Here is a 26,941-nt window from a genome sequence, read left to right as displayed (position 1 = left end):
GTGGATAGAGCAGAATTGCGGACTCGTCCTCAATTCTTGCCCAAGGTGGTTTCGTCTTTTCATATGAACCAACCTATTGTGGTGCCTGTGGCTACGCGAGACTTGGAGGATTCCGAGTCCTTAGGGTACAAACCCTTTAATTGACTAAGTTAAACTGGGGATTGGAAATAAGGGTTCGGTTAACTAAGCCCCATTTCAAAAGAACCTTTCTGTCATGCAACACCCATTTATCAATCTTTTTCAGCTAGTATTATTGTAAAACCATTCTGCTGTTTAATATATATTTATTATTTCACCAATCACTAAGGCAACATTATCTATATCAAGCCATAATTTATTTAAACTCAAAGGAATTATTTAGTCTACAATGCGTCATCTGGGAAAATGTAGACCTTAAACATCGCATGAATAGGGTTTTATAACAGGAACAACATTTATCCCACTTCTAGGGGACAGACAAAGCAGATCGTCTAGTTAATTGATAAAGTAACAGCACGATTACGCTAACAGCACTTCTAACCCTTTAAGGACAAACACACTCATTACAAGTTGCTATGGGAGACGACCAAACAAATAGAGAACTCAGCAACTCTCAGTGAATACAATGTTACCACCAGCCAATACAGCCTGCTAGACATTTTTGATGAACAGTCGGCAAAACCAATCCGGGATTGAGACAGGGATGAATGAATGAAGATCTCGCCCCCACACCAAGTTTAAAACCCTCAAGGCATGGACATTCTAAATTGCAAACTCCCAGAGGAAGGCCAGACCCGGCTGAAACGAGTTGGAGGACACTAAACAACTACATGAAAGCGGACAGTGGATACAAGAGGAACCCCAGAGCACCGACGACGAGCTTGCAGCAGTAGCGCAGCAAGACTGGTAAGTGAGTGCAGGCGGACGGGCGGCGAGGAGGGAGACTTCAGGTGCGGCTCGAGAAGTGGATTGGTGTGTCTCGCTGTGGATTCCCGGACAGGTTCCACAGCGGCGCACCCTCTCCACGGACATAAGATCGGCACGAGGAAGGTAGCCGGCTCACGGTGAGTCCGTACAAGGACGAACTGAGTGAGCTAGTGCTGACCGCCATCAGCTGACCAGTCCAGAGCCCCTCCAGAATCCCGGCGCAGACCCGGACTCCTCACGAACACGGCCGCAACGGTAAGGACCTATATCCACTAGACCACAACAGAGACACGGGACGCCGGTCTCTTTTCCTCACTAAGGATCAAAGACTTTTTAGTCGATTTAAATTTTCACTAAGATAAGGACATTTTAAAGTTACTACTCTGTGCATCAAAAAGGACACTTTCAATAGAAAGAGATTGCTGGACTTGCATTTAAGAGAAGGACGGCATTTGGGCGTTTCTTGGAAACACCTAACCCTGTGCAATTAGTAATTAATAAAACACCTTGTAGTTTACTCTTTTTCACCCACTGGTATTATTATTTATCTTTATTTAAGAAACAACACAGGTAGCTCCTATTCAGACTAGTGGAGACTTTAAACATCAGGGGTAGAGCGCAGTTCAACTTCTTACATTTTGTTTTTGTATTGTGTATCAGTTCTTTATATTGATATAGTCAGGGCTTTGAAAATTTACGTGGCCAGAACAGCTCGGGTCAGGAAAACAGAGGCACTGTTTGTCCTGTATGCAGCCAACAAGGTTGGCGCTCCTGCTTCTAAGCAGACTAGTGCTCGCTGGATCTGTAACACAATTCAGCAGGCTCATTCTACGGCTGGATTGCCGTTACCAAAATCGGTTAAGGCCCATTCCACTAGGAAGGTGGGCTCTTCTTGGGCGGCTGCCCGAGGGGTCTCGGCATTACAGCTGTGCCGAGCTGCTACTTGGTCGGGTTCAAACACCTTTGCAAAGTTTTTTACAAGTTTGATACCCTGGCTGAGGAGGACCTCATGTTTGCTCAATCGGTGCTGCAGAGTCATCCGCACTCTCCTGCCCGTTTGGGAGCTTTGGTGTAATCCCCATGGTCCTTACGGAGTCCCCAGCATCCTCTAGGACAGGGGTGGGCAATTATTTCAGCTGGGGGGCCGCTTAACACTTCCAGCGAATATTCGAGGGCCACATACAAAATATCTTGTATATACAATATCTATCACAAAAATGCTGTTAGATTTTGATTAAAAAATATTTTATTATACGAAGTAAACAGAATAAGAAAATGAACACTGATACAATATAGAACACAGTAAATGTCTAGGTAGGAGTAAAAGGAACAGAAATGGAGGAAGAGGAGGAGAAGACAGAAAGAAGACAGAAAACAAGAGAGAGAAAAAATAACAAACACTCAAGCCTTCGTACAAGCAAGTGGAGTGTTCGTTTAAAAAAAAAAAAAAACTAACAATCAAAGGTGGAATTAACAATTACATAAAAGAGTCAGTGAGATGATTGAAACCTCTGATGCGCATTAACCAGAGAAGCGAAGTCAGGCATCATCTCTGTTGTCGCAATCCGAAGCACAGATGCAAGGTGCTCATCATTCATGGAAGATCTGTGTTTTGACTTGTTAAATTTCATCACAGAAAATGCCTGCTCGCATATGTAGGTTGAACCAAATAGCACAAGCATCTTCCGCGCATGAGCCTTAATCTTTGGAAAGTTTTGACCATTGAGAGAGGCATAAAACCGTGGAAGAGGTTCTGATTTGAATTGCTCTTTAAGCAAAGCATCACACTGCAGGTCAATAAGCTCAAGTTGAAGATCACAAGGAGCATTGTCGACATCAAATGTGAAAGGTGAGGAGACCAAAGATAAATCTTTTTCTATTGTTTTGAAATCATTGAATCTCCGTGAAAACTCCCCATGTAAATCGAGTACTGATGATGCATATTTTTCCAGATTTTCATCTGAAACAGCAACTTGATGCAAAGTGCAGAAATGAGTGAACTGCTTGTTCCTTAAATGACGGGAGAAAAGCAGCAATTTGGTCATAAATGACTTCACGCTGAAATGCAGATCATGAGCAAAAAGCCCCTTCCCTTGCAATCTTAGATTTAATTCATTCATGTGGCCCATAACATCAACAGCAAATGCGAAATCAGATAGCCAATCCTTATTTTTCAGCTGGGGAAAATCGGGTTCTTTTCCTTTCATGTTTAGAAACACCCCAATCTGCTCTCTCAGCTCCCACACTCTTTTCAAAACATTCCCCAAGCTAAGCCATCTCACATTGGTATGATACAGGATATCTGTGTGCTCAGCTTCAGTCTCCTCTAGCAGAGCTACAAATTGTCTGTGATTTAATCCTCTTGCGCGAATGTAGTTGACCACTTTTGTAACTGTGTCCACAACGTTGCTTAATTTTAAAACACTTTTACAAAGGACCTCTTGATGTATGATGCAATGTAGAAAGACAATTTTGAGTTCTGGATTCTTTTCACTGACTTGGTCTTGAATTCTTTTTAGCAATCCAATATTTTTTCCTGTTAGATTGGGGCTTCCGTCAGTTGTCACACCAGCCAATTTTTCCCACTCCACTCCAAGTTTGGATACACACTGATTTACAGCCTCCAATAAATCCTTTCCAGTTGTTGTATCTTTCATGGACTGCATTGATGCCAGTTCTTCTGTAATATCAAAATTTTCATTGATACCTCGAATGAAAATCATCAACTGGGCTGTGTCTTTGACATCACAACTTTCATCCAGTGCTAACGCAAAATATGACATATTGTTGACTTTCTTTTTAATTGCAGTTCCATATTCTTGGATATGTCCTCGATGCGCCTCACAACAGTTCACCGTGACAAGCTAATATTTTCAAACATTTTTTTCTTGTCTGGGCACAATATTGCAGCAGAGTCAACCATACATTCCTTTATAAATTCTCTTTCGGTGAACGGCTTACTGTTCTTGGCGATTTTGTGTGCTATTAAATAGCTCACCTTTGTAATTCCATCCTGTGCAGATGACAATTTTGTGAAAAATGTTTGCTCTTTTTGGATTCGAGCAACCATCTCATTGGCTTTCTCCAATTTGTCTTCAGCAGATAAATTTTTATACTTCAAAGCATGCTTTGTCTCGAAATGGCGATTTAAATTATATTCTTTGAATACTGCCACGGATTCCTTACAAACTAAGCACACTGCTTTTTCACCAACAAGGAAAAAAAAATATTTAGGAGTCCATTCTTTGTTGAATTTTCTGCATTCACCGTCTATCTTTCTTTTCTTTGTGAAACTCATTTCTTAGTCTGTTGATTTTAAATCAAAATCAAAATTTAGGCAATAAATATAAACAAGACTCACACAGTGGTGCGCATTACTGACATCTGTATGATGTTTTTATGTTCTCCGATGTTTGTATGGCTTTCCTCCCACACCACAAAAATATACTGGGAGGTGTTGCGGAATTCATACTGTAAGCGTCAAAAGGGAGGGGACTGATATGAATGACAAATATTTGTAGGAGTAAGTCCTGGGCTGCGCAGAGACTGCACAAAGTAGATTTTTGTAGCTCTTCGTACACATACGATCGCACACTTACATAGGCGAATTTACACTCCCCCTGGGGGCGGCGACTACACGAACGCAGGACAGCAAAATTAGCAGCACAGTGATCAGGTCTGAATCAGCCCCTTAGTCAGCAGTTGCAGCAAAATACATATGCAACCAACTCAAAATAAGACCCGTTATAGGGCCCAAGTCAGACACAATCACTGCTGTGCATTTTTGCACAGCAGATGATCGGCTTTGAACTGTGCATACACTGCAATGTGCAGGCACGTCAGTCTGCAGCGCCGAGATGGTGCGAACAAAGCGATCGCACAGGCGATCGCAAACCGATTGACAGGAAGAGGACGTTTGTGGATGGCAATTGACTGTTTTAGAGGAGTGTCCGGAAAAACGAAGGCGTTTGGAGGGAGGGTTTCTGACGTCAGCTCCGGCCCCGATCATCGCAGCGGCTGAGTAAGTCCTGGGCTGCGCAGAAACCGCACAAAGTAGATTTTTGTAGCTCTTCGTACACATACGATCGCACACTTACATAGGCGAATTTACACTCCCCCTGGGGGCGGCGACTACCCGAACGCAGGACAGCAAAATTAGCAGCACAGTGATCAGGTCTGAATCAGCCCCTTAGTCAGCAGTTGCAGCAAAATACATATGCAACCAACTCAAAATAAGACCCGTTATAGGGCCCAAGTCAGACACAATCACTGCTGTGCATTTTTGCACAGCAGATGATCGGCTTTGAACTGTGCATACACTGCAATGTGCAGGCACGTCAGTCTGCAGCGCCGAGATGGTGCGAACAAAGCGATCGCACAGGCGATCGCAAACCGATTGACAGGAAGAGGACGTTTGTGGATGGCAATTGACTGTTTTAGAGGAGTGTCCGGAAAAACGAAGGCGTTTGGAGGGAGGGTTTCTGACGTCAGCTCCAGCCCCGATCATCGCAGCGGCTGAGTAAGTCCTGGGCTGCGCAGAGACTGCACAAATTTCTGTTTGTGCAGCTCTCTTGCACATGCGATCGCAACCCCGGCACAGCGATTACCCCCTCCCCCTGTAGGCGGCGACTACCTGATCGCAGCAGTGCAAAAATCGCCTGCTAGCGATCAGGTCTGAATAAGGCCCATAGTTATGTATATAACTATAAAAACATAGTACACATAACTATAAAAACACACACACCACAATACAATATACAATACATACATAGTACATACATACATAGTAGAATACATCGTTTTTTTTACAGGCACAATAAGTCCAATAAACACCGTAATCCAGTAATAAAAAAAAAACAAAGCACGGGGCTGAAAACAAACAGCACCCTGTGTAATGCTGCAGCCTCAAACCCCCCCCCCCCCCCCCTGGACCCATATAGCAGTCTATCTTCCCCTCTCTCCTAAACCTATATGGCAGTCCCTACCCCCCTTTCCCCACCCTCCCCTAAACCTATATAGCAGTACTTACCCTCCCCCCCCCACTCCCCTAAACCCATACAACCATTTTTAACTCCCCTCCCCATAACTTATAGGGCAGCTTTATCCAGGGGGTTTACCTATTTGTCAGTGACTGTCAGTGATGATCCGCGCTGCTGATCGTACTTCCCCGCTGGCCGCCGCCGCCGTTTCTTCTCCCCACTGGCCGCTTCGTTCAGCTCTGCAGTGCCTGCGGCGCCCCCCGTGACGCCCAGCGCATGAGATAGAGGAAATCCCGGTCAGCTGACCATGTGACGTGACCGGGATTTCCTCAGCGGCGCCGCGTCTGCGAGCAGTGCAATGACAAGTGGCCTGTCGGGCCGCTTGTCATTGCACTCTGGTGGGGCACAGCGGGCCAGGCAGGATCGGTCCGCGGGCCGCATCCGGCCCGCGGGCCGCATGTTGCCCACCCCTACTCTAGGACGTAAGAGAAAATAAGATTTTAAACCTACCGGTAAATCTCTTTCTCGTAGTCCGTAGAGGATGCTGCGCGCCCGTCCCAGTGCGGACTACTTCTGCAAGACTTGTATATAGTTATTGCTTACATAAGGGTTATGTTACAGTGTTCAGTCTCTTAATGATGCTGTGTTGTTTCATGCTGTTAACTGGTTCGAATAACCCAAGTTATACGGTGTGAATGGTGTGGGCTGTGTACCCTTGGATTAACAGAAATCCTTTCCTCGTACTGTCCGTCTCCTCTGGGCACAGTTTCTTTAACTGAGGTCTGGAGGAGGGGCATAGAGGGAGGAGCCAGTGCACACCCATTCCTAAAGTTCTTTTTTAGTGCCCATGTCTCCTGCGGAGCCCGTCTATCCCCATGGTCCTTACGGAGTCCCCAGCATCTTATTTTTTTTTTATTTGGGTACTACATCCCATTCTAATGGCTGCCATGAAAGATAGAAAATTAATTAGAATTCTTTTTTTTTTTTTCCTGAAACCCCACATAGCAGTCCAGATTTCCCACCCATGTTGTGTGAGATGTTATATATGTTTTTCAGAGACAACTTGGGAAGTGACACAGGAGACCCAAGGGAAGAGGTTATGCTGCGGGGGTGCTTATCTACCTGTTCCTACCCCACTTAGAAGGGATACTAACCCTTGTAATGGCTGCAATAAGGAATTATCCGTAATCTAATATGCTGTTTGCTGTATTTAACCAGGACTTTTATGGCTTCCATTAAAAAACATTAGATCCAAATATGCATATTAGTAAATAAATGAGGGTTCTGCTGAGATTTTACTTTTGAGTGTACAGCAATGACTGGCTGTGTGGTTGCCCTGGGTAAAAGATGCTGCCTGGTCTGCAGTTTCCCACTTCAAACATCATTTTTGGTTTTCTTCCCTGCACCTCTGTGAAGGATAAAACATTAGTTACATTTTTATGGGGATCTCACATGGAAGAGACAGATACTGTTTAGTGATAACATTGGATGCATGCATTATCATGGTAGTTGTAGCTTATTTCCACTATCCTTGCACGCAGTGCTGCGATGTCACTGCAGACTGTCCTTCCCCCCCACTAGGATTGCATTTTGAAAAGATACACAGCCAGGAAACTGCTACAAGGATTCACTGAATTGACTACAAAAGGTAATCCAGGGCCACAATAACATCAAAACATAAACACAGACACCATCCTAGGACCAATTTTAAAGTTTTTAACAGATCTAAGAAACCCAACAAACTTATGCATGTATGTGGCAATTGCACACAGCTATTTTAACTATGGGCCTGTTTCTGAGTCGGACGCAGATGGAAAAGCCTTTATCTTTTGTGGATATCTGGATAATATGCATGTTCTGTAGAACAAAATTGGCGAAGCCCTAAGCACATGGGTGACATTGCAAGTGCGGAACAGATTGATCTTTCTGTCCTCAGAGCACTCTTTCAGTGACGTGGGTGTTTCTGGGCAGTAGCAGGGCAGTGACCTTGCAGATGCACTGGACTGTTCCATTTCGGAGGGCTGCGGGCAAGCCAACTTCTGTCCTCGACCATAGCGTACAGTTAGAGATGGTTCAGATGCGTAATTTACACCCAGTATGGAGTGTGTGCAATTCCAGATACTAATTATGGTGGCGGTGGACGGACCTGTCTTTCACATTCAACCTTACAGATACTCAGCATATACAGGTGGGTTCGCACATTCGCATAAGGAAGTAAAGGTGTGGCCATATGGAAGTTGGCTACACATTGCATGCGACTCAGAATCAGGACACACAAAATATGTGCGCAAAATAAATGAGTTTTGAATAATGAATTTTTTGTTTATTTTATTCTCCATTGTGCATCATTTGCCAGCCATACATCAGCACTGCGATTCCCCCTATCAAAACCATTAATAGCGGGCATGGATGATTGGCGATCCATCTGGGAATCTGGAAATTCTGCATGTCAAAAAAATCCCTAATTCACTGATCCAATAAATTTTTGTTTGTGATCAGCAAATCAGGGAAATCCTTGGGTATTTCCCCGTTTCCCTGACCCAGGTGTAAGCTGAACAGGGATTTGGGGCAATGCATCACAGATGTACTGTATGGGCCCCTTCAGTTAGCAGCGGTGGTGAAAGCACTGTGGCATAGTGTTGTGTTCTGTTGGTTGGGAGAATGACCTCACGAAAAAGAAAATAAGAAAATATCTTCATACTACCTAACTACTAACCAGCATGATGCAACCTAATTATGTCATTGAACTTGATGACATACTTACTATGTAATCATTTAAAGTGCATGGTCTGAAATATTGTACCTGACTTTTGACTACATTTGATTTACCAATATTTCTTCATGTCTCTACCAGGTCCTTTTTTACGTCTCCCCCGTTAACAGATTAGTGGGGGCATTGATGACTGTTTTGTCTCTCTTCCCAGGTACAGATGTCATTATGCTTTTATTTTTTCATGTTTATTTAAAATGTCAGTACATCTACTACTAATCCTTTAATTTGTTATTATCACCTACTGTACAAATTGTGCAAATGTTCTCTGTTTTATTCTTTATTCCACTTACAACACAGATGGAGATGTACTAAACCTTGGAGAGTGATAATGGATGGAGATACAGTACTAGTCAATCAGCTCCTAACTGCCAAGTTACAGGCTGTGTTTGAAAAATGACAATAAGGAGCTGATTGGCTGGTACGTTATCGACGTCCATTATCACTCCAAGACGTAGTACATCTCCCCCTTATAAGTGTTGCTTTGCCCATAAGTAACAATTTAGATCATTTCTATGCAGTGCATTTAATACATTCTGCACCTCATTTATGAAGCGCACTGGCGACTGATTCAGATGTGGTTGGCAGTGCTATTGCTGCTGCTTACATGGAAGCAGTAATATGTTAATGTAACAGGAGGCATCAGATATAAGTAGGCACCTCTTGCTTGATTGCTTTAGTGATCCGAGCTGCATCCTAGGATCACCATTGGTCGGCTGAATGACCCTTGCAGATCCAACAAACTTGCCAGGAAATCTCCGTCGCTCCCCCTCAATGAAGGCGACACGTCTCTATTTTGGGAAACGTCAATTGTCGTTGATCTTGCACTGCAAAATTAAATTTTATTTTTGCATTACTCTGCTAAATTTGGTGCATGGTTGAACCTACTTCATACTTTAAGAAAACACTTCCTACTCCTAACTCCTCCTATGGATAACAAACTTCAGCTTTTCCACTAACTGTGACATACTCTTCAAACCCATGTACTTTGATGGAAAGTAAGGTGCACGTTACTAAATCAAGGTGCACGGTACTATAAAGAAACCTAGAATTTGACAGCAGATAAGAATCACTTGGCCCATCTAGTCTGCCAACTAAATTATGATTTCTTTTTCATCCACTAGGGGTCACTGGAGTACTCTTGGGATATGGACGGGCTTCCGTAGGAACACAGCACTGAATATTTAAATTTAGTAACACTCCACCCCTCCATATCCCCGAGCACTTACTCAGTGTTTTTTCTGTGCTGCACGTGGCAACACATGCTTAGCTGAAGTCAGAAGAAAGTTTTATTTTTCATTTTTATTTTTATTTTTTCTACTGTTTGACACATCCCTGTCCCCCTTCCAAAAGGCAGGGTCAGGGATAGTGCAGCTGCTGATTGCAGCACGGGCGTGTCGGGCCTCTCTGAAAGAGCTCCCTCACAGCCCTCACATCCTCCTGCACTGGCTGGCCGGCGCTTACTGAAAAGCCCCGTCGGAGCCTCCGCACGTCTGCAGGAGTGAGGTATGTGAAACGGGGCGGTCAGCTCCCGCTGCCGCCCCGACGTATGGGGACATAGTGCTGGGTGACGGCAAGTGGCAGAGCGGCTCTCCCCTCTCAGCCTCCGGCATCTTCCCGCTCAGGCGCCCGCCCATTCCGGCCCGCTCAGAACCTCCGTGCAGGCACGCGGCTCTCTCCACTCAGACGCCCGCACGTTCGGCACGGACCTCCGTGCAGGCGCCGCGGCTCTCCCCACTCAGACGCCCGCACGTTCGGCACAGACCTCCGTGCAGGCGCAGCGGCTCTCCCCACTCAGGCGCCCGCACGGTCGGCACAGACCTCCGTGCAGGCGCCGCGGCTCTCCCCGCTCAGGTACCCGCCCGTTAGGCCACAGCCTCCGGCCAGGCACCTCGGAACAGCAGCGCTACCTGGGTAGCTGACACGCTATATATAGGAGCCCACCGCTGGGACACACGAGGCACATAGCGCTCTACGATACCCGCTGGGGGCCCACACGCTGCGCTGCCGCTGTAATAAGATAAACAGCCATTACAGGGGGGACATATCGGTGAAATACTGCAGCAGCAGAGGGATTATTACAGTATAATCAGTGAATGCAGCACTGTGATTATATGTATAAGTAGAGCAGGGCAGCCATTTTTAACAGCTTCCTGTGTCTTCCTCTGTGATTCCAGAACGTTCCTGTCCTACATCTCTTCTCCACCGGAGGCGCAGGGGTGTTCGTGGGAATTTGGGATCAAATTTCATAGTACTGGCCACGTGTATTGCACTGGGCCAGATATATATATACAGAGCCACCTTATTGCTATTTTACTGAGCCGTGCAGGTGTCTGTGTTTTGTGTATTGTATTGTCTGTCGCCATAATGAGTAAGACACCAGCAAAAACTAAAAAGCATATTTGCAAAGTATGTGGCAGTGTGTTACCGGATGGATCTACCACATGTAACGTATGTTTTGTGGATTCCGTTCAGAATACCATTTCTGCTCCGGTTTTGCAACCAATTTCATCACCGGACCCTCCGTGGGGTATGTTAGTAAATGTACTGGAGAAATTTCAGACAGAAATTACCGCTGCTCGTCTGGAGCGAGAAACGCTAAGAGCTGAGTCTAGGGTGAGACCGCCAGAACTACCGGAGGCGTCTCAGCCTTGCGTAGGGTCCAAATCCATTTTGGGCAAACGGGATAATTTTCATATGTCTTATGATTTTCCAGTGTCTGCTATGTTGCAGTCTGACGATTCCATCCCAGACCTCACGGAACACGATGAGGGGGAGGAGGGCGAAGTGGAGTCAGACGGCGAGGATGTTAACAGTTCCGGCATTGATGATCTCATCAGAGCGGTACGGCAGTCGCTAAGGTTTCCTGAAGCTGAGCAGCCTCTCACCAATGATCAGGTCATATTTACTAAACGACGGAAGACGCCAGTAAGTTTTCCTGTGTCGGATTCTCTAAATCAGATGTTAGTAGAATCCAGACAGAATCCAGATAAACGGTTTTCTATACCTCGCAGATTTAAGTCTAGTTATCCGTTTCCAGAATCGGTAACGGGTACATGGGAGAATCCACCAATAGTTGATTCTTCAGTGTCAAAGCTTACCAAGAAATTAACCATACCAGTGCCATCAGCTACTACGCTTAAAGATCCGTCAGATCGTAAGATAGAAACTATGCTTAAATCCATGTATGTAGCAGCAGGTGTGATGCTAAGACCTGGATTGGTTGGCATTTGGGTCACTAAGGCGCTCATAATATGGCTTACAGAACTCAAATCGGCTTTACATGACGAAAACCTGATAATTCAGGTGAATCAAATGATTGAGGCTGTAGAGTATCTCTGTACAGCATCTACTGACGTCTGTCAGCTCACTTCTCGTATTTCATCTTCGCTAGTTACGGCACGAAGAGCACTCTACCTGCGTACTTATCAAGCGGAGGCAGAGGTCAAACGAAGTATAGAGGCGTTGCCTTACGATGGCAAGAAGTTGTTTGGTCCAGAATTGGACGCATGGATTAAGGAGGCTACGGGAGGTAAGTCTGTGTTCTTACCATTGCCTCCACCTGCGCCAAGAAGAAGGTACGCTGGACCTTCGTTCAAATCCTTTAGACCTCAGCCCTTTCGAGGACGTGGCAGAGGATCCGCCACGCCAGCTAGACGTGGTCGAGGACGTGGTTTCCGTCAAACCAACACAACTCGCCAAGACGCTAAGGTTACCGACAAGCCAGTGGCATGACGGGTTACCAGCCCATCTCGGATCTCCAATTGTGGGAGCACGCCTTCACACGTTCCATGGGGCGTGGTTCCACACGTCCGCGGAGGGCTGGATTCGCAATTTAGTGTTAAAAGGTTACAAAATAGAGTTCGACTGTCTTCCGCCTCTGCGGTTTTTCAAGACAGGTTTGCCTCTGTCGGACGACAAGAGGACAGTTTTGCAAATTGCCATTCAGTCCTTACTGGATTCGGCAGTGTTGATTCCGGTCCCTGTACACCAACAGGGTCAGGGTTATTATTCAAGTCTATTTGTGGTCCCGAAGCCGGATGGCTCAGTCAGACCAATATTGAACTTAAAGGGCCTCAATCAGTACGTAACTTACTACAGATTCAAAATGGAGTCTCTACGGTCGGTGATTGCGGGGTTAGAGACCAAGGAATTTATGATTGCGCTAGACCTCAAGGATGCGTACTTACACATTCCAATTTGGCAGCCTCATCAGAAATTCTTACGATTTGCAATACGCCAGAACCATTACCAGTTTCAGGCTCTGCCGTTTGGCCTGTCATCAGCGCCTCGGGTATTCACCAAAGTAATGTCTGTGATGATAGCTCACCTCAGATCCCTGGGAGTGACGATAGTTCCGTATTTAGACGATCTGCTCATCAAAGCTCCGTCTCAACAGATACTTACCCAACATGCGCTGCTAACTTACAATGTATTGGTTCACCACGGTTGGATTGTCAATTTCAAGAAATCACATCTGATTCCGTCTCAACGCCTTCAGTTCCTAGGTATGATTCTCGATACGGTCAATCAAAGGATTTACCTACCACAACAGAAAGTACAAATGCTACGCCATCTAGTACAATTAGTACTCAAACCACGCACAGTGTCGGTACACTTGTGCATTCGCCTGTTAGGCACAATGGTGGCAGCTTTCGAGGCGCTTCAGTTCGGGAGATTTCACTCTCGTCCATTTCAGCTGAACGTGCTTGCCCAGTGGTCGGGCTCGCATCTGCAGATTCACCACAGAGTGAGGTTGTCACCAATAGCAAGAGTTTCTCTGCTATGGTGGCTCAAGGAACACAATTTAACCGCAGGAAGACGGTTCGGAGTTTGCAATTGGATAATTCTAACTACGGACGCCAGTCTCAGAGGTTGGGGAGCGGTAATTCAAAATTGTCAGCTCCAGGGTCTCTGGGCGGATCACGAAAAATTGCTGTCAATAAATGTTCTAGAACTCCGCGCGATTTTCAATGCGCTACGACAAGCGGTGCACATGGTTCGCTCTCAGCCTGTCCAAGTGCAGTCGGACAATGCGACAGCGGTCGCATACATCAACAAACAAGGAGGAACGAGAAGCCGCATGGCAATGCGGGAAGTAGCTCGAATCCTCAATTGGGCAGAATACCACCAGGTGATATTGTCGGCCGTGTTCATTCCGGGAGTGGACAACTGGGAAGCGGATTATCTCAGTCGTCGGGATCTTCACCCAGGCGAATGGTCATTAAATCCAGAAGTGTTTCACATGTTGGTTCAGCGATGGGGTTATCCTCAGGTGGACCTGATGGCATCTCGACACAATCATCAAACGCCCCAGTATGTGTCCAGAACAAGAGATCCAAAGGCAGTCGCGGTGGATGCTCTCACTGTCGCGTGGCCGTACAGTCTGGTGTATCTGTTTCCACCGTTTCCGCTGCTCCCTCTGGTGCTAAAACGGATCAAAAGAGAGTCGCTCACAGTCATACTAGTGGCGCCTCATTGGCCTCGGAGAGCTTGGTTCTCGGATCTTCGAGGATTACTCGCAGACGATCCGTGGCCGCTCCCGATACGTCCAGACCTGTTACAACAGGGTCCTTTTCTTTACCCCGATTTAGCGCGGCTGCGTTTGACGGGGTGGCTGTTGAGACCGCCCTCTTAAAAAGAGAGGGCATTCCAGATTCAGTTATACCAACCATGTTACGAGCTAGAAAGCCGGTTACGGCAGCTCATTATTACAGAATATGGCGAGCCTATATAGGTTGGTGTGAAGCTCGGAAATTTCCGACATCAGCTTTCAAGTTATGCCGCCTTTTGTTGTTTCTACAATCAGGCTTAGATGGAGGATTGCGTTTATCTACACTAAAGGTGCAGGTATCTGCTTTGTCAATTTACTTTCAAAGACGATTGGCTCTATTGCCGTCTATACGCACCTTTCTCCAAGGTGTAATCAGGGTACAGCCTCCTTTCATTCCACCTACAGCGCCATGGGACTTGAATCTGGTTTTGGAGTTCTTACAGTCTTCATATTTTGAACCCTTACAACAAGTGGATATAAAGTTTCTCACTTGGAAAACAATTTTTCTCTTAGCCTTAGCTTCGGCAAGGCGTGTTTCGGATTTGGGTGCCTTGTCATGCAAGCCACCGTATTTGGTGTTTCATGATGACAGAGCGGAACTTCGGACGAATCCCGCCTTCTTACCAAAGGTAGTGTCATCTTTTCACATCAATCAACCAATAGTAGTTCCTGTGTTGACAGCACATTCCGGAACTCTGGATGTGGTTCGCGCATTACGCGTTTATGTATCCCGAACGTCTTCAGTTCGTAAGACGGATACGTTATTTGTTCTCTATGATGCTGCCAAGATGGGTTGGCCAGCATCTAAACAAACTTTATCCAGATGGATAAAACTGACCATACGCCAGGCTTACCTTCATGCTAGGTTACAACCGCCTACGTCAGTAACCGCTCATTCCACACGTTCTGTGGGAACTTCATGGGCAGCTGGTCGTGGGGCTTCTGCGACGCAGCTTTGCCGGGCGGCTACATGGTCTTCAGTGCACACGTTTGTGCGCTTTTACAAGTTTGATACTTTTGCGGCATCAGCATCTAGCTTTGGCCGCCTAGTGTTACAAGTGCCAAACTGCTCTCCCGCCCACGGGGGAAGCTTTGGTACGTCCCAAGAGTACTCCAGTGACCCCTAGTGGATGAAAAAGAAAATAGGATTTTGGTACTTACCAGGTAAATCCTTTTCTTTGAATCCATAGGGGTCACTGGACGCCCACCCAGAGCAGTTTACTTACTTGGGGTTAGTTCTGAGGATCTTATGGTAACACATTTTCACCGACTGGTTCAAGTTACAAGTGCTGGTTAGGGTGTCAACTGTTAGTTGTCAGTAACGTTATGGGTTAACTTCGTTATTGTCAGTTATGTTATATGTAATACTCCATTATTAACCTCTCTTAATTCCTGTTCGGCTCAGTAAAAAACACTGAGTAAGTGCTCGGGGATATGGAGGGGTGGAGTGTTACTAAATTTAAATATTCAGTGCTGTGTTCCTACGGAAGCCCGTCCATATCCCAAGAGTACTCCAGTGACCCCTATGGATTCAAAGAAAAGGATTTACCTGGTAAGTACCAAAATCCTATTTTATGATGTAACATGTGGCCAGCTGGAGGCTGGCCATCTTCATGCTGTCATGATGATGGGCCTATTTTGATGTGGAGGCTTGGAGCCAGTACTACCAAATGGCATTTCTCCGGCAGGGTCCACAGGTTATCCACAGGATACCATTGGGATATGACGACGTGACAGCGGATTTGCACCAATAGGTCAAAACTTTTCGGCCTCCCAGCATGCAACGAGCCCATCCATATATCCCCGCCTCCTGGCTCAGACATATCAGTTTTTTGTTTGGTGTGGCAGGAGCCGGACCATGGTCAGTGGGCTGCTGGTTTTTAGCAGCCATAAGCTTTCTTATTTTATTTTTATAGTCTTACAATTTTTTTTAGTGATCTTTCTAAAAAAGCTTCTTATACGTACCTTAGAAAGAGCCGCTCCAACAACTCTCCGCCGGGCCGCGACAGTGCGTACCCACAAGTACAGTGCTGTTTCTGCAGGGGTCTGTGTCGGATATACTAGCAGGTCCAGAAGGCGTTACCAGGCTGTGGCCGGAGCACGGGGAGAAGGTAAGGCATCGGTTCCGTTTAGAGGGGGAATACGGACACCTCAGGTGCACCAGCGCTAGCCCTTAGGCATCATAGGCTCCAGGAGTAGTATGAGGCCGTGATCCCTAGGGTTGGTGTCAGACGCTCTCCTGGTAGCCCCTCCCCATGGTTCACGACCAGAGTCTCCCGCCATGAACTGATGAGTTTCCTCCAGGTCTCCCGCCATGAACCGTTTTCCCGCTTCCGTCTGAGACGTTGTGTACTAAGGGACCCAGTCTCAGCATAGGCGGCTGTGTGACTGGTGCGTCAGTGTTCACATCGGCATCTGTGTTCACTATAGGTTTACGGAGCGGCTGTGTACACTAATAGCGCCTGGATCAGGTTAGTGTTAGATCCTGGAAGTGGGGTAAGTCTCTCTGTATCCCAGTCTACTGAGTATGGGTTATACAGCACTAAGTCTCTATCTATCTACCTTTTGAGTACGAATAGTTGGATAAGTACATAATGCATACGAGTCTGATAATATTATTGTGGTTTCTTTCACTATGCGTCTGAATACGGTTAAAACTTTTTATAAAGTAATGCAGTAATATGTTTCTCCTACATACTTGTATCTGTAGTGTATTATGTGCTCATATTGCTTATTATACTAATGTATAACATGTGACTGACTGCTAGTGTGACTGCTGACTTTACTATAATTCTGTCAGTTTTTTTCGATCTATTCCGATCCTCAATGCTGGTGTATAGCAGGGTAGGGTCGAATTGTATGTCACTTTAAAGAGTCTTAAAGTGATTACAGTCACAAATTGTGTAGTACACTCTAAGTGTTGATTATTTATCATGTCTAAGAGCAGCAAAGGTGAGGAAGAATCACTCACAGCAACACCAACATTCATATCATGTTTGTCTTGCAAAGCTGTGTTAACCTCTCAGGATCTGGTTCAGGATGGTTTGTGTGCAAATTGTTTTAGCTTTCACCAAGGTCTCTTGAATAGTACAAGGCAGATTCAGGTGGAAGTTGATCCCCTTTGGGCTATGTTTGCACAAACATTATCCAGTATAGCTGAGCGAATAATTCCAACTTCTGTACCGGGGATAGGTTACACGATTAACCCTTACATGCAGCTTCCCACCTGCGGTTTATCACTTCCAGCAGCATCCTCTCAATAGAATTAGGCTGAAAAGCCAGTGGTAAGTAAATCTACATCTTCATAGTCTGCACATGTTTCAGATGAGGATTCATTGGAGGATGAAGGCTCATTAAGCTCTGGTTCTGCATACAAAGAGGAGGAAGTTGGAGGAGCTCAGTGGACGTAGCTGAGTTGATTAAGGCAATGAAAGCCATTTTATCCTTAGGAGAATCAGCAGAGCCTGTGTTAAAAATCCAAGGCACCTGTGTTTAAACGTCCCAAAACCGTTAAGACTGCATTTTCTCAGTCAGATCAGCTGACGGAATCATGGAAGAGGCTTGGGCTAAGCCCAGTAAGAGGATTAAAATTCCTAGGAAATGGAATTCCAATTATCCTCTTCCAGCTGGGGATTGTTTAAAGAGGGAGATGGCCCCCAAAGTAGATAAGCATGTTATTCGATTAGTGCAAAAATCTACATTATCTCTGCCTTCAACATCATTAAATGCTGTCACAGATAGGAGAGTGGATGGGTTTTTAAAAAAAAAAAAATTTTTTCCTTGTCTAGGGCAGTCATAAGACCAGCCATGGCTTCAGCTTGGATGGCAAAAGCAGTGGCTGTCTGGGCTGATGCATTGGAAGGAGATCTCTCGATGGCATCTAGAGAGCAAAAATCCCATATGGCACATATAAAACAGGCTGCGATGTTCTTGGAAAAAGCAGCTTTGGATATGGGTACAATTGCCTCCAGGGTATCAGCTTCAACAGTAGCCACTCACAGAGCAGTTTGGCTACGTACATGGAAAGCAGATTTAAAATCTAAAAAGGTTTTGGAGTCTTTACCTTTCTCTGGAGATATTCTTTTTGGTAAACAATTGACAGATATTTTGGAGTCAGAAGCAGACTCCAAGAAAGTAAAGTTTCCCTCCACATACAAATTCAAACCTAAAGTTCCAGCTTTTCGGCCTCAAGGAGAAGCTAAAGGGAAAAGTGATGGCAGGCAGCCCCAATACAACAAGTCTGCTAAGACTAAAAAGCATTGGGCTACCAGAGGACCAGTTGGTAAAACAGAAAATAAGCCATCAGCCTGATGGTAAGGGCCTCCACCTGGAGGATCCGAGTGGGGGGCAGACTTCTTCAGTTTGCTCAGATCTGGCAGCAGTCTTCAACAGATGCCTGGGTGCAGGAAGCGGTATCTCTCGGTTATGCATTTGCCTTCAAGAAACACCCTCCTCGAAGGTTTTATTGTACCAGCCCATCTCGGGCAGAGACCATGGCCAGGGCTTTGCAAGAGGCAGTTCAGAAAATTGCTTCCGTCAGGGGTAATCTTTCCAGTTCCTCCTGCACAACGAGGACAGGGTTTTTACTCCAACCTGTTTCTAGTTCAAAGGCCAAATGGGTCATTCTGGCCCATACTCAATCTCAAAGTGCTGAACAAGTAAATTTTTTATGTACCACCTGTTTCAAATGGAGACTACATTCCATCATTTTGGCCATGGAGCCAGGGGATAATATGGTATCCCTGGATATCCAGGATGCTTACCTACATGTTCCTATAGCACTGGCCCATCAGTGCTATTTCAGGTTTGCTATCCTCCAACAGCATTTTCAGTTCCAGGCCCTACCTTTTGGGTTAGCCACAGCCCCCAGAGTATTTACCAAAATTATGGTGGTAATGGCAGCTTATCTCCACCAGCAGAGGATAAGAATTTTTCCATACCTCAACGATCTTTTAATCCTGGCACAGTCTCAGGAATTGCTCCTGTGTCATCTGCAACAGACAATAACGTGTCTGTAGAAGCATGGGTGGCTTATAAATTGGGCAAAATCATCTCTGGTCCGTCACAGCGGATGACTCACTTGGGGGTTGTACTGGATTCAAGCCTTCAATGAGTATTTTTACCTCTGAACAAGATATCCAAAGTTCAGTCAAGGATTCAAGAGCTGCTACACAGCCAAAGGGTATCAATTCACGCAGCAATGCATGTGTTGGGATTGATGGTATCAACATTCGGCATGGTGGAGTATGCTCCGTTCCACCTCTGCAGTATCTGATCCTTGCCAAATGGAATGGGTTTCATCAGATGATTTAAACGCAGACTATGGTCCTTACGGTGGAAGTAAGGAGGTCATTACCCTGGTGGCTACAGACATCCAATCTGGACAAAGGGAGACCCTTTTGGATATCAGATTGTGAATTTCTGACAACAGATGCCAGTCTTCCAGGCCTGGGGAGCAGTGTCAGGAAGGTTTTGTTTCCAGGGGCAATGGACCAAGGAAGAAGGTTGCCTGCCAATAAATATATTGGAACTTTGGGCCATATACATGGCACTGATTCAGGCAAAAGACATCCTTCGGGGAAAATCACTTCAGATTCGCTCGGACAATGCGACTGCAGTAGCGTACCTCAACCATCAGGGAGGAACTCACAGCCAAAAAGCTATCAAGGAGGTAAGTCACACACTAAAGTGGGCAGAACTTCATCATCCAGTTTTGTCCGCAGTATTCGTTCCGGGAGTCCTAAACTGGGAAGCGGTTTTTCTCAGTCGACACACCATTCAGGCAAGCGAATGGGCTCTACACCCTGAGGTCTTCCAGACTCTAGTCGACATGCAAGGTTTGCCAGAGATAGATCTCATGGTGTCCCGTCAGGACAACAAAGTTCTCACATATGGGTTAAGAACAAAGGATCCCAAAACGATCTTTGTGGATGCCCTGTCAGTGAGATGGGATTTTCATCTGGCCAATGTGTTTCCTCCAATCACCTTATTACCCAGGGTGGTGAGAAAACTAAAGCAAGGAAAGGGTGGCGTGATACTAATAGTTCCGGCTTGGCCCAGAAGACATTGGTACACAGATCTGCTGAGAATGTTGATGGATGCTCTATTCCTGCTCCCTCAACGTCCAGATCTACTGACGCAGGGTCCTTGTTATCACAGACATCTGGATCGACTGTCTTTGATGGCGTGGCTCTTGAGACCTCTATACTGAAGTCAAGAGGATTCTCACAACAGATAATTCAAACAATGCTCAGAGCAAGGAAACCTTCCTCAGGTCAAATTTATCATCGAATATGGCAAACCTATATTCATTGGTGCAGTGAACGGAAAATGGACCCTAGGTCTTTCAGAGTTTCCAGGGTCTTAGCATTCAGGAATGGATAAAGGTTTGAAGGTAGCTTCCTTGAGAGTACAAGTGTCAGCATTGACTATATGGTTCCAAAAGAAAATTGCCAACTTACAGGATGTGCATACTTTTTTCCAGCATGCAACCTCCTTTTGTTCCTCCTACAGTGCCTTGGGACTTAAGTTTAGTCCTAAAGGCCCTTCATGTTGCCCCATTTGAACCACTTAACAAAGTGGATCTTAAATGGTTGACAGCTAAAGTTATTTTTCTACTGGCCATGGTGTCAGCTAGAAGAGTGTCAGATTTAGGGGCATTGTTATGTCTTCCTCCATTTCTGATCTTTTATCCAGATACCCAGATTTAGTTCTGAGAACTGCGCTATCTTCCCAGGGTGGTGTCTAAATTTCACCTTAACGAAGAAATTGTAGTCCCGGCTTTCCAGGAACCAGGCCTTTATGCGGGAGATGCATAGCTCGACGTGGTACGTGCTTTAAGGATCTACGTGGATCGTACCAGTGCCATCAGAAAGACATCATTATGGTAGAAATATACGTTATGGTAAGAACTTACCGTTGATGACGGTATTTCTCCCAAGTCCACAGGATCCACAGGGATCCCACCCTGACGCACCTGATTTGAGGATTCTTTTACTCACTAACCTCTTCCCTCTTGTACGGAAGGGTGTGCATGTGTGTTCTTCTCGCCTGATTAGGGCTCTCTATGATGCTCCTACCTTAAGCTTTGGGAAAACAACTGATTTGTCTGAGCTAAGAGGCGGGGATATATGGACGGACCCATTGCATGCTAGGAGGCCGAAAAGATTTGTCCGATTGGTGCAAATCTGCTGTCGCTTCATCATATCCCAATGTCCTGTGGACTTAGGAGAAATACCGTTATCAACCGTAAGTTCTTACCATAACGTACATTTTGCGTTGTGCTTTGTCAATGCCATTGTGTTTTAAAGATAACATGAAATAGCCTATAAACAATTCGCTCACATAGGCAACATTTTTTCACAAATATATTAAAATAATAAATCTAAAATGTTTTATGCATTTCTGAAAGAATGGAATATATAGTTTTCTTTTATAATTGGGTACATGTCCTCCAATGAAAACAGGTTTAATTTGCCTATTTTTATTTATTTTTGTGCTTGTTTTTTAATATATTTATTTTCCCATCAAACAGGCATGATTGAGCACGGACTCACAGACAGTTCACATTACAGGCCGCGGCAGAGTGTTGCAGATGAGGGGGAACTTCACACATTTCCAACATCTAAAGACTGGAGCCCTCCAGCTCCTTCTCATATTTCCAGTGCAAAAGATGTAGACAATGGATCCAAAAATGACTATTTAATAGAGTACAGCAAATCAGAAATGCCGGCATCTGAACAAGAAGTGGACACTAATGGCAGTGTGGAACATCTGAGGCCTCCATCTCACACATCCCCTGAATCTGTGGAAAGTGACTGGGAGACACTGGATCCAAGCATACTGGAAGAGTGCATTGCAGCAGATGAAGGGGAAGTGTGGAATTTAGGGACAGGGCACTCTGAAACCCTTAATAAGGACCCAGTCCATTCTGGAAGTGTTCCCATAACCGTGCAGCCTCAGTCTAAAACAGGCCAGGCTGTATTTGTTCCAGGACTAATATCTGGACTAGAAGAAGACAAATATGGAATGCCTTTGGCCATTTTTACTAAGGTCAGTATGGTGGCAACAAGCATACTGGCATAGTTTGGACAGGGGCAAGGACATGGCTGTTAAATCGGTTCCATAATACTATGCAGAAAATTAGCAAAGAAAGTTCCAATGTGCACTCCTAATAGTTAAGAATAGTGCTAAACTCCTGTTACTCGTGTGACATATTACTTGTTTCTGCTTTCAAGGACATAAATCATTACTGTAGATCATTTAAACAGTTTTTTTTTTGTTGTAGTTTTTTTAAATTTAGTATTTAGCCAATGAAACAAGCTGCTTCTAGCTTTGTGTGTTGTTTTAGTCATAAGTTGCACGCACACTATGCGATTTGCTCCAGGAGCGACAGCGCATAGTGTTATCCCTCTCGGGCTGGTCCTCCGCCATAGGGCATATATACTGTGCGATATCGCACAGTTCTATCATGCCGCGGCCAGCCTGAACATGCAGCTTCTGAAGATCTCATCAGATTGAGCTGCATGCACAGACTACAGCAGGGCTTGTTAACGACCCCGGCGAGCGTGAATCGGGCACAGCTTGCAGTGTACACACTGCTCGATATTGTAAACTATATCACTCAGGAGGATAAAAATGATTGATATCGTCTACAAAATAGCCTAGTGTGTATGAACCTATACCATTGAAACTTGTACCCGCCCTGTAGTATGTGCAGAGTGTGGCTTCCTATGTGAGCAGTTCAGCATCACGGCCGCAGCATCTCCATGCGTCTTTTTAGTGACTCCCCTGTTACCAGTCACCATCCAAGAATTCACCTTACATTTCTCTAGCATCCAAAGGAGCCGGTGCACTTTAAATTTCTTCCACAGGGTGTGCTGGCTCCTCCCCTCTATGCCCCCTTCTACAGCCAGTTTAGAAAAATGTGCCCTCAGGAGAGGATGCACACTCTAGAGCTCCAGAGGATTTTTTTCTTCAGTTCGATTTAAACTTTATTATTTTCGGTATGCTGTTTGGGCAACGGCATACCTGCATCGTGGGATTTGTTGGTGACGGTCACCGGCCTCTTAAGGCGTCAGAGCCGCTTCCCTGCTGCAGGACCACTGTCCTGAGAGGTTGTTGTACAGCGGAGCACTGCGCCTTAGCGGTCGCAAGCGCAGCACGCCGCACACCCCTAACAGTAGTCTGAGGGTGGGAAGAGTGGTGAGTACACACCAGGGTCCCCGCTAGAGGGGTCCCCCGGTTATCGGTGCGGCACAATCGCAGGAGTGGCATGCGGACACTCCCCGGAGGGTCCGCTATAGCCCCCCTGTGTACACTGGCCAGCGGTGGTGAAAACAGGTATTCATACCTCGTTTTACACCACTTAGGAGACATTGCCAGTATAAATGTCACTGTAGTTCCAGCGCCATTGGGGGGGAGGGGCGGAGCTGCCTCAGAGCGGGACCATCAACATTTTGGCGCCTTCCTCTGCTTACAGCTGCATCAGCAGGGATGCACAGCTCCTTCCAGACACTCCAGATACACAGGAACACTGGTACAAGGGTGTAATTAAGAGGGAGAGCCACATATATAATGCTATAGAGTCCAAAAAAAGCACAAGACTCCGGTGTTACAGGCAGCCTTCAGTCTTACTGAGTCTGCTAGGCTTGGGTGTGCTGGTCTCTCTCTCTGGGTTTCCTCCTCACATACAGCTTGTTGTCTAGATCTATACTTGTCTGTATATGTGTGAGAGTGTTATATTGTAAACTTGGTGAAACACCAATTATGCACTGTATATCATACCAGATTCTCTCCCGCAGTAGCTGGTTCTCTCTCATGTGAACAATGCAGTCGGTCCTCCCAGGTTAGTGAGGACGCTGGGGGAAAGGTCCAGGAGCCATCCTGGCTAGGTGCTATAAAAACCATGATGGCAGACGTGTCATCTCAGCTCACTGCAAATAGTCAAAAGACACAGCAGCTGCAGCAGACTGTAGCAGACCTGGCAGCAAGGGCAGATGACACAGACCCCTCTCCCTAGGTCAGGGCCGCATAAGCGTGGGCTCCCTGGTTTAGTCTCAGAATCTGATGAAGGACAGAAGGAGGGGGAGGAACTGGATTCTATTACTGAGGATTCCTCTCCTGCACAGGGGATTGAGCCCCTCATAATTGCTATCAGGGATGTGTTAAAAATCCCACTAGAAGACGATGCAGCACAGAAAAAGGCTAGCGTCACTTTCCTTGATTCTAAGGAATAAGGAATTAGATGACTTGTTTAAGCTAGCCTGGAAAAATCCTGACAAAAAATTCCAGGTGACTAAGCGCTCCCTTAACACTTTCCCATTTTCTCCAGAAGGCAGGTAAAACTGTGAAGGACCCCCTGTGGTAGACATCTGTCTCCCGTCTCTAAAAAAAGTAGTGTTGCCGATCCCTGGATACTCTGCCTTCACGGACCCTGGGGATAGAAAGATTGAGACTACGCTCAAGTCCATTTACACAGCAGCTGGTGTATCACAAAGACCTAGCAGGTCGCTGGATGACACATGCCATTCACACCTGGGCAGGCCAGATTCAGGAAGGCCTCGCGGGGGATATGTTTCTGGTGAGTATGGTTACTCTGGTCAAGCACATTCAAGACACTGTACAAGTCCTGTGCGACTCTATTAAAGAGAGAGATGCTTTCAATGCTAGGACTACTGCTTTGGCAGTGTCTTCACGCAGAGCTTTGTGACTGCGCCAGTGGATAGTGGACGCAGATTCCAAGCGCAGTGTGGAGGCTCTCCCTTTCTCAGGGGAATGGCTCTTTGGGGTTGAGTTGGATACGTGGATTTCAAAAGCTACTACAGGAAAATCCACGTTTCTCCGCTCTGAGGCCCCGCCGGCTAGGCGCTCCGACCCGGGGCCATCTACTCAGTCCTTTCGGACCACTAAGTTTCGTTCTAGAGCCAGAGGCGCTTCCACAAGGCTCCAGAGGTAAGCTTAGAAAACCAGCGGCTGCGGGTTCCCAGGAACAAGGTACCGGTTAAGCTTCTTCCAAGACCTCAGCATGACTGTGCACCCCCACCCCGAGAGGATCTCAAGGTGAGAGCTCGGTTTCGTCACTTCAGTCGCGTTTGGGACAGCTCCTACCAGGATACCGTGGTAAGAGAGCTCCTTTCTCAGAGCTACAAGCTGGAGTTAGACAGTGCTCCTCCCCACCGATTTTTTTCAAATCAGGCTTATCAGCTTTGGAGAATACTCAAGTTACACTGCAACAGGCCATCCAGAAGATGGTCCAGTCCCAAGTCATTGTTCCTGTGCCACTGCTACAACAGGGGGAGGGCTACTACTCCACCCTATTTGTGGTTCTAAAACCGGACTGTTCAGTAAGGCCCATTTTGAATCTAAAATGTTTGAACCCTTACCTACAGGTGTTCAAGTTCAAGACGTAATTCTTGCGAGCAGTGATTTCAGGTTTGGAACAACAAGAGTTCCTGGTTTCGCTGGATATAAAGGACACATCTCCATATCTCGATTTGGCCAACTCACCAGGCTTACCTGCGGTTTGCTCTGCTGAACGACCACTACCAGTTCCAGGCTCTGCCCTTCGGACTGTCCACGGCTCCGAGGGTCTTCACGAAGGTGATGGCAGAAATGATGTTCCAGCTCTGAGTCCATCCAGGGGGTCAACATTGTTCCTTACCTGAATGATCTCTTCATAAAGGCAAGATCCAGAAAGCTTCTATTGGTCAGTATCAACCGCACTATTCCGCTTCTGTCACATCTTGGGTGGATTCTCAATTTGCAGAAGTCACTCCTGGAGCCTACACTGCAGCTCCTGTTTCTGGGGTTGATCCTGGATGCAGGGGCTCAAAAGGTATTCCTCCCAGAGGATAAGGCAAGGATGCTCCAGGAGATGGTCCTTGTGGTTCCGAGGCCAAATTGGATATCCGTCCATCTTTTGCATCCGACTGTTGGGAAAGATGGTAGCTTCATACGAGGCAATCCAGTACGGCAGATTCCATGCTAGAACATTTCAATTGGATCTCCTGAGCAAGTGGTCCAGATCACATCTTCAGATGCATCGGATCATACGTCTATCACCTCAGGCCAGGATTTCCCTCCTGTGATGGCTACAGTCCTCAAACCTGCTGGAAGGTTGCAGTTTTGGGATTCAGGATTGTATCCTCCTCAAGATGAATGCGAGTCTGAGAGGATGGGGATCTGTCACCCAAGGGGCTCAGTTCCAGGGCAGATGGTCAGCCCACGAAGCCCTACTTCCAATCAACTTTCTGGAACTTCGGGCGATCTACAATGCTCTGCTTCAGGCCTCTCCTCTGCTCAGAGATTGGGTGATCCAAATTCAGTCGGACAATGCCACAGCAGTGGCTTACATAATTTGACAAGGAGGGACAAAAAGCGGAGCCTGCATGCGAGAAGTGTCAAAGATACTCCTCTGGGCAGAAAGAAACGCAAGAGCAACGTCTGCCATCTTCATTTTGGGGGGTGGACAACTGGGAAGCGGACTTCCTGAGTCGTCACGATCTCCACCTGAGAGAGTGGGGTCTCCACCAACAAATGTTTCAACAGATCGACCAGTGGGGCTGCCCACAGATAGACATGATGGCTTCTCGACTCAACAAGAAGCTTCGCTGGTATTGCTCTAGAACCAGGGACCCTCAAGCGAGGGCAATAGATGCGCTGACGTCCCCCTGGCCTTACCGGCTGATCTACCGGTTTCCTCTGATTCCTTTGCTCCCGAGGGTGCTCAAG

The 26,941-nt window shown here is 46.2% G+C and overlaps 1 protein-coding gene across 1 annotated transcript in view; it reads left to right on the top strand.

The window, feature by feature from the left end:
- AVL9 (AVL9 cell migration associated) overlaps nucleotides 1–26,941 on the top strand; it is a 245,175-nt gene that overhangs the window by 181,862 nt on the left and 36,372 nt on the right. The window contains exons 9-10 of the mRNA XM_063922557.1: nucleotides 8,740–8,809; nucleotides 21,744–22,261. Of these exons, the coding sequence (XP_063778627.1) occupies nucleotides 8,740–8,809; nucleotides 21,744–22,261 (588 nt within the window). The remainder of the gene's footprint in view (nucleotides 1–8,739; nucleotides 8,810–21,743; nucleotides 22,262–26,941) is intronic.

This window comes from Pseudophryne corroboree, chromosome 5 (assembly GCF_028390025.1).
Source record: "Pseudophryne corroboree isolate aPseCor3 chromosome 5, aPseCor3.hap2, whole genome shotgun sequence".
NCBI lineage: Eukaryota > Metazoa > Chordata > Amphibia > Anura > Myobatrachidae > Pseudophryne > Pseudophryne corroboree.
The sequence above is the reverse complement of the archived record's forward strand: the minus strand, read 5'-3'. Positions and strand labels throughout refer to the sequence as shown.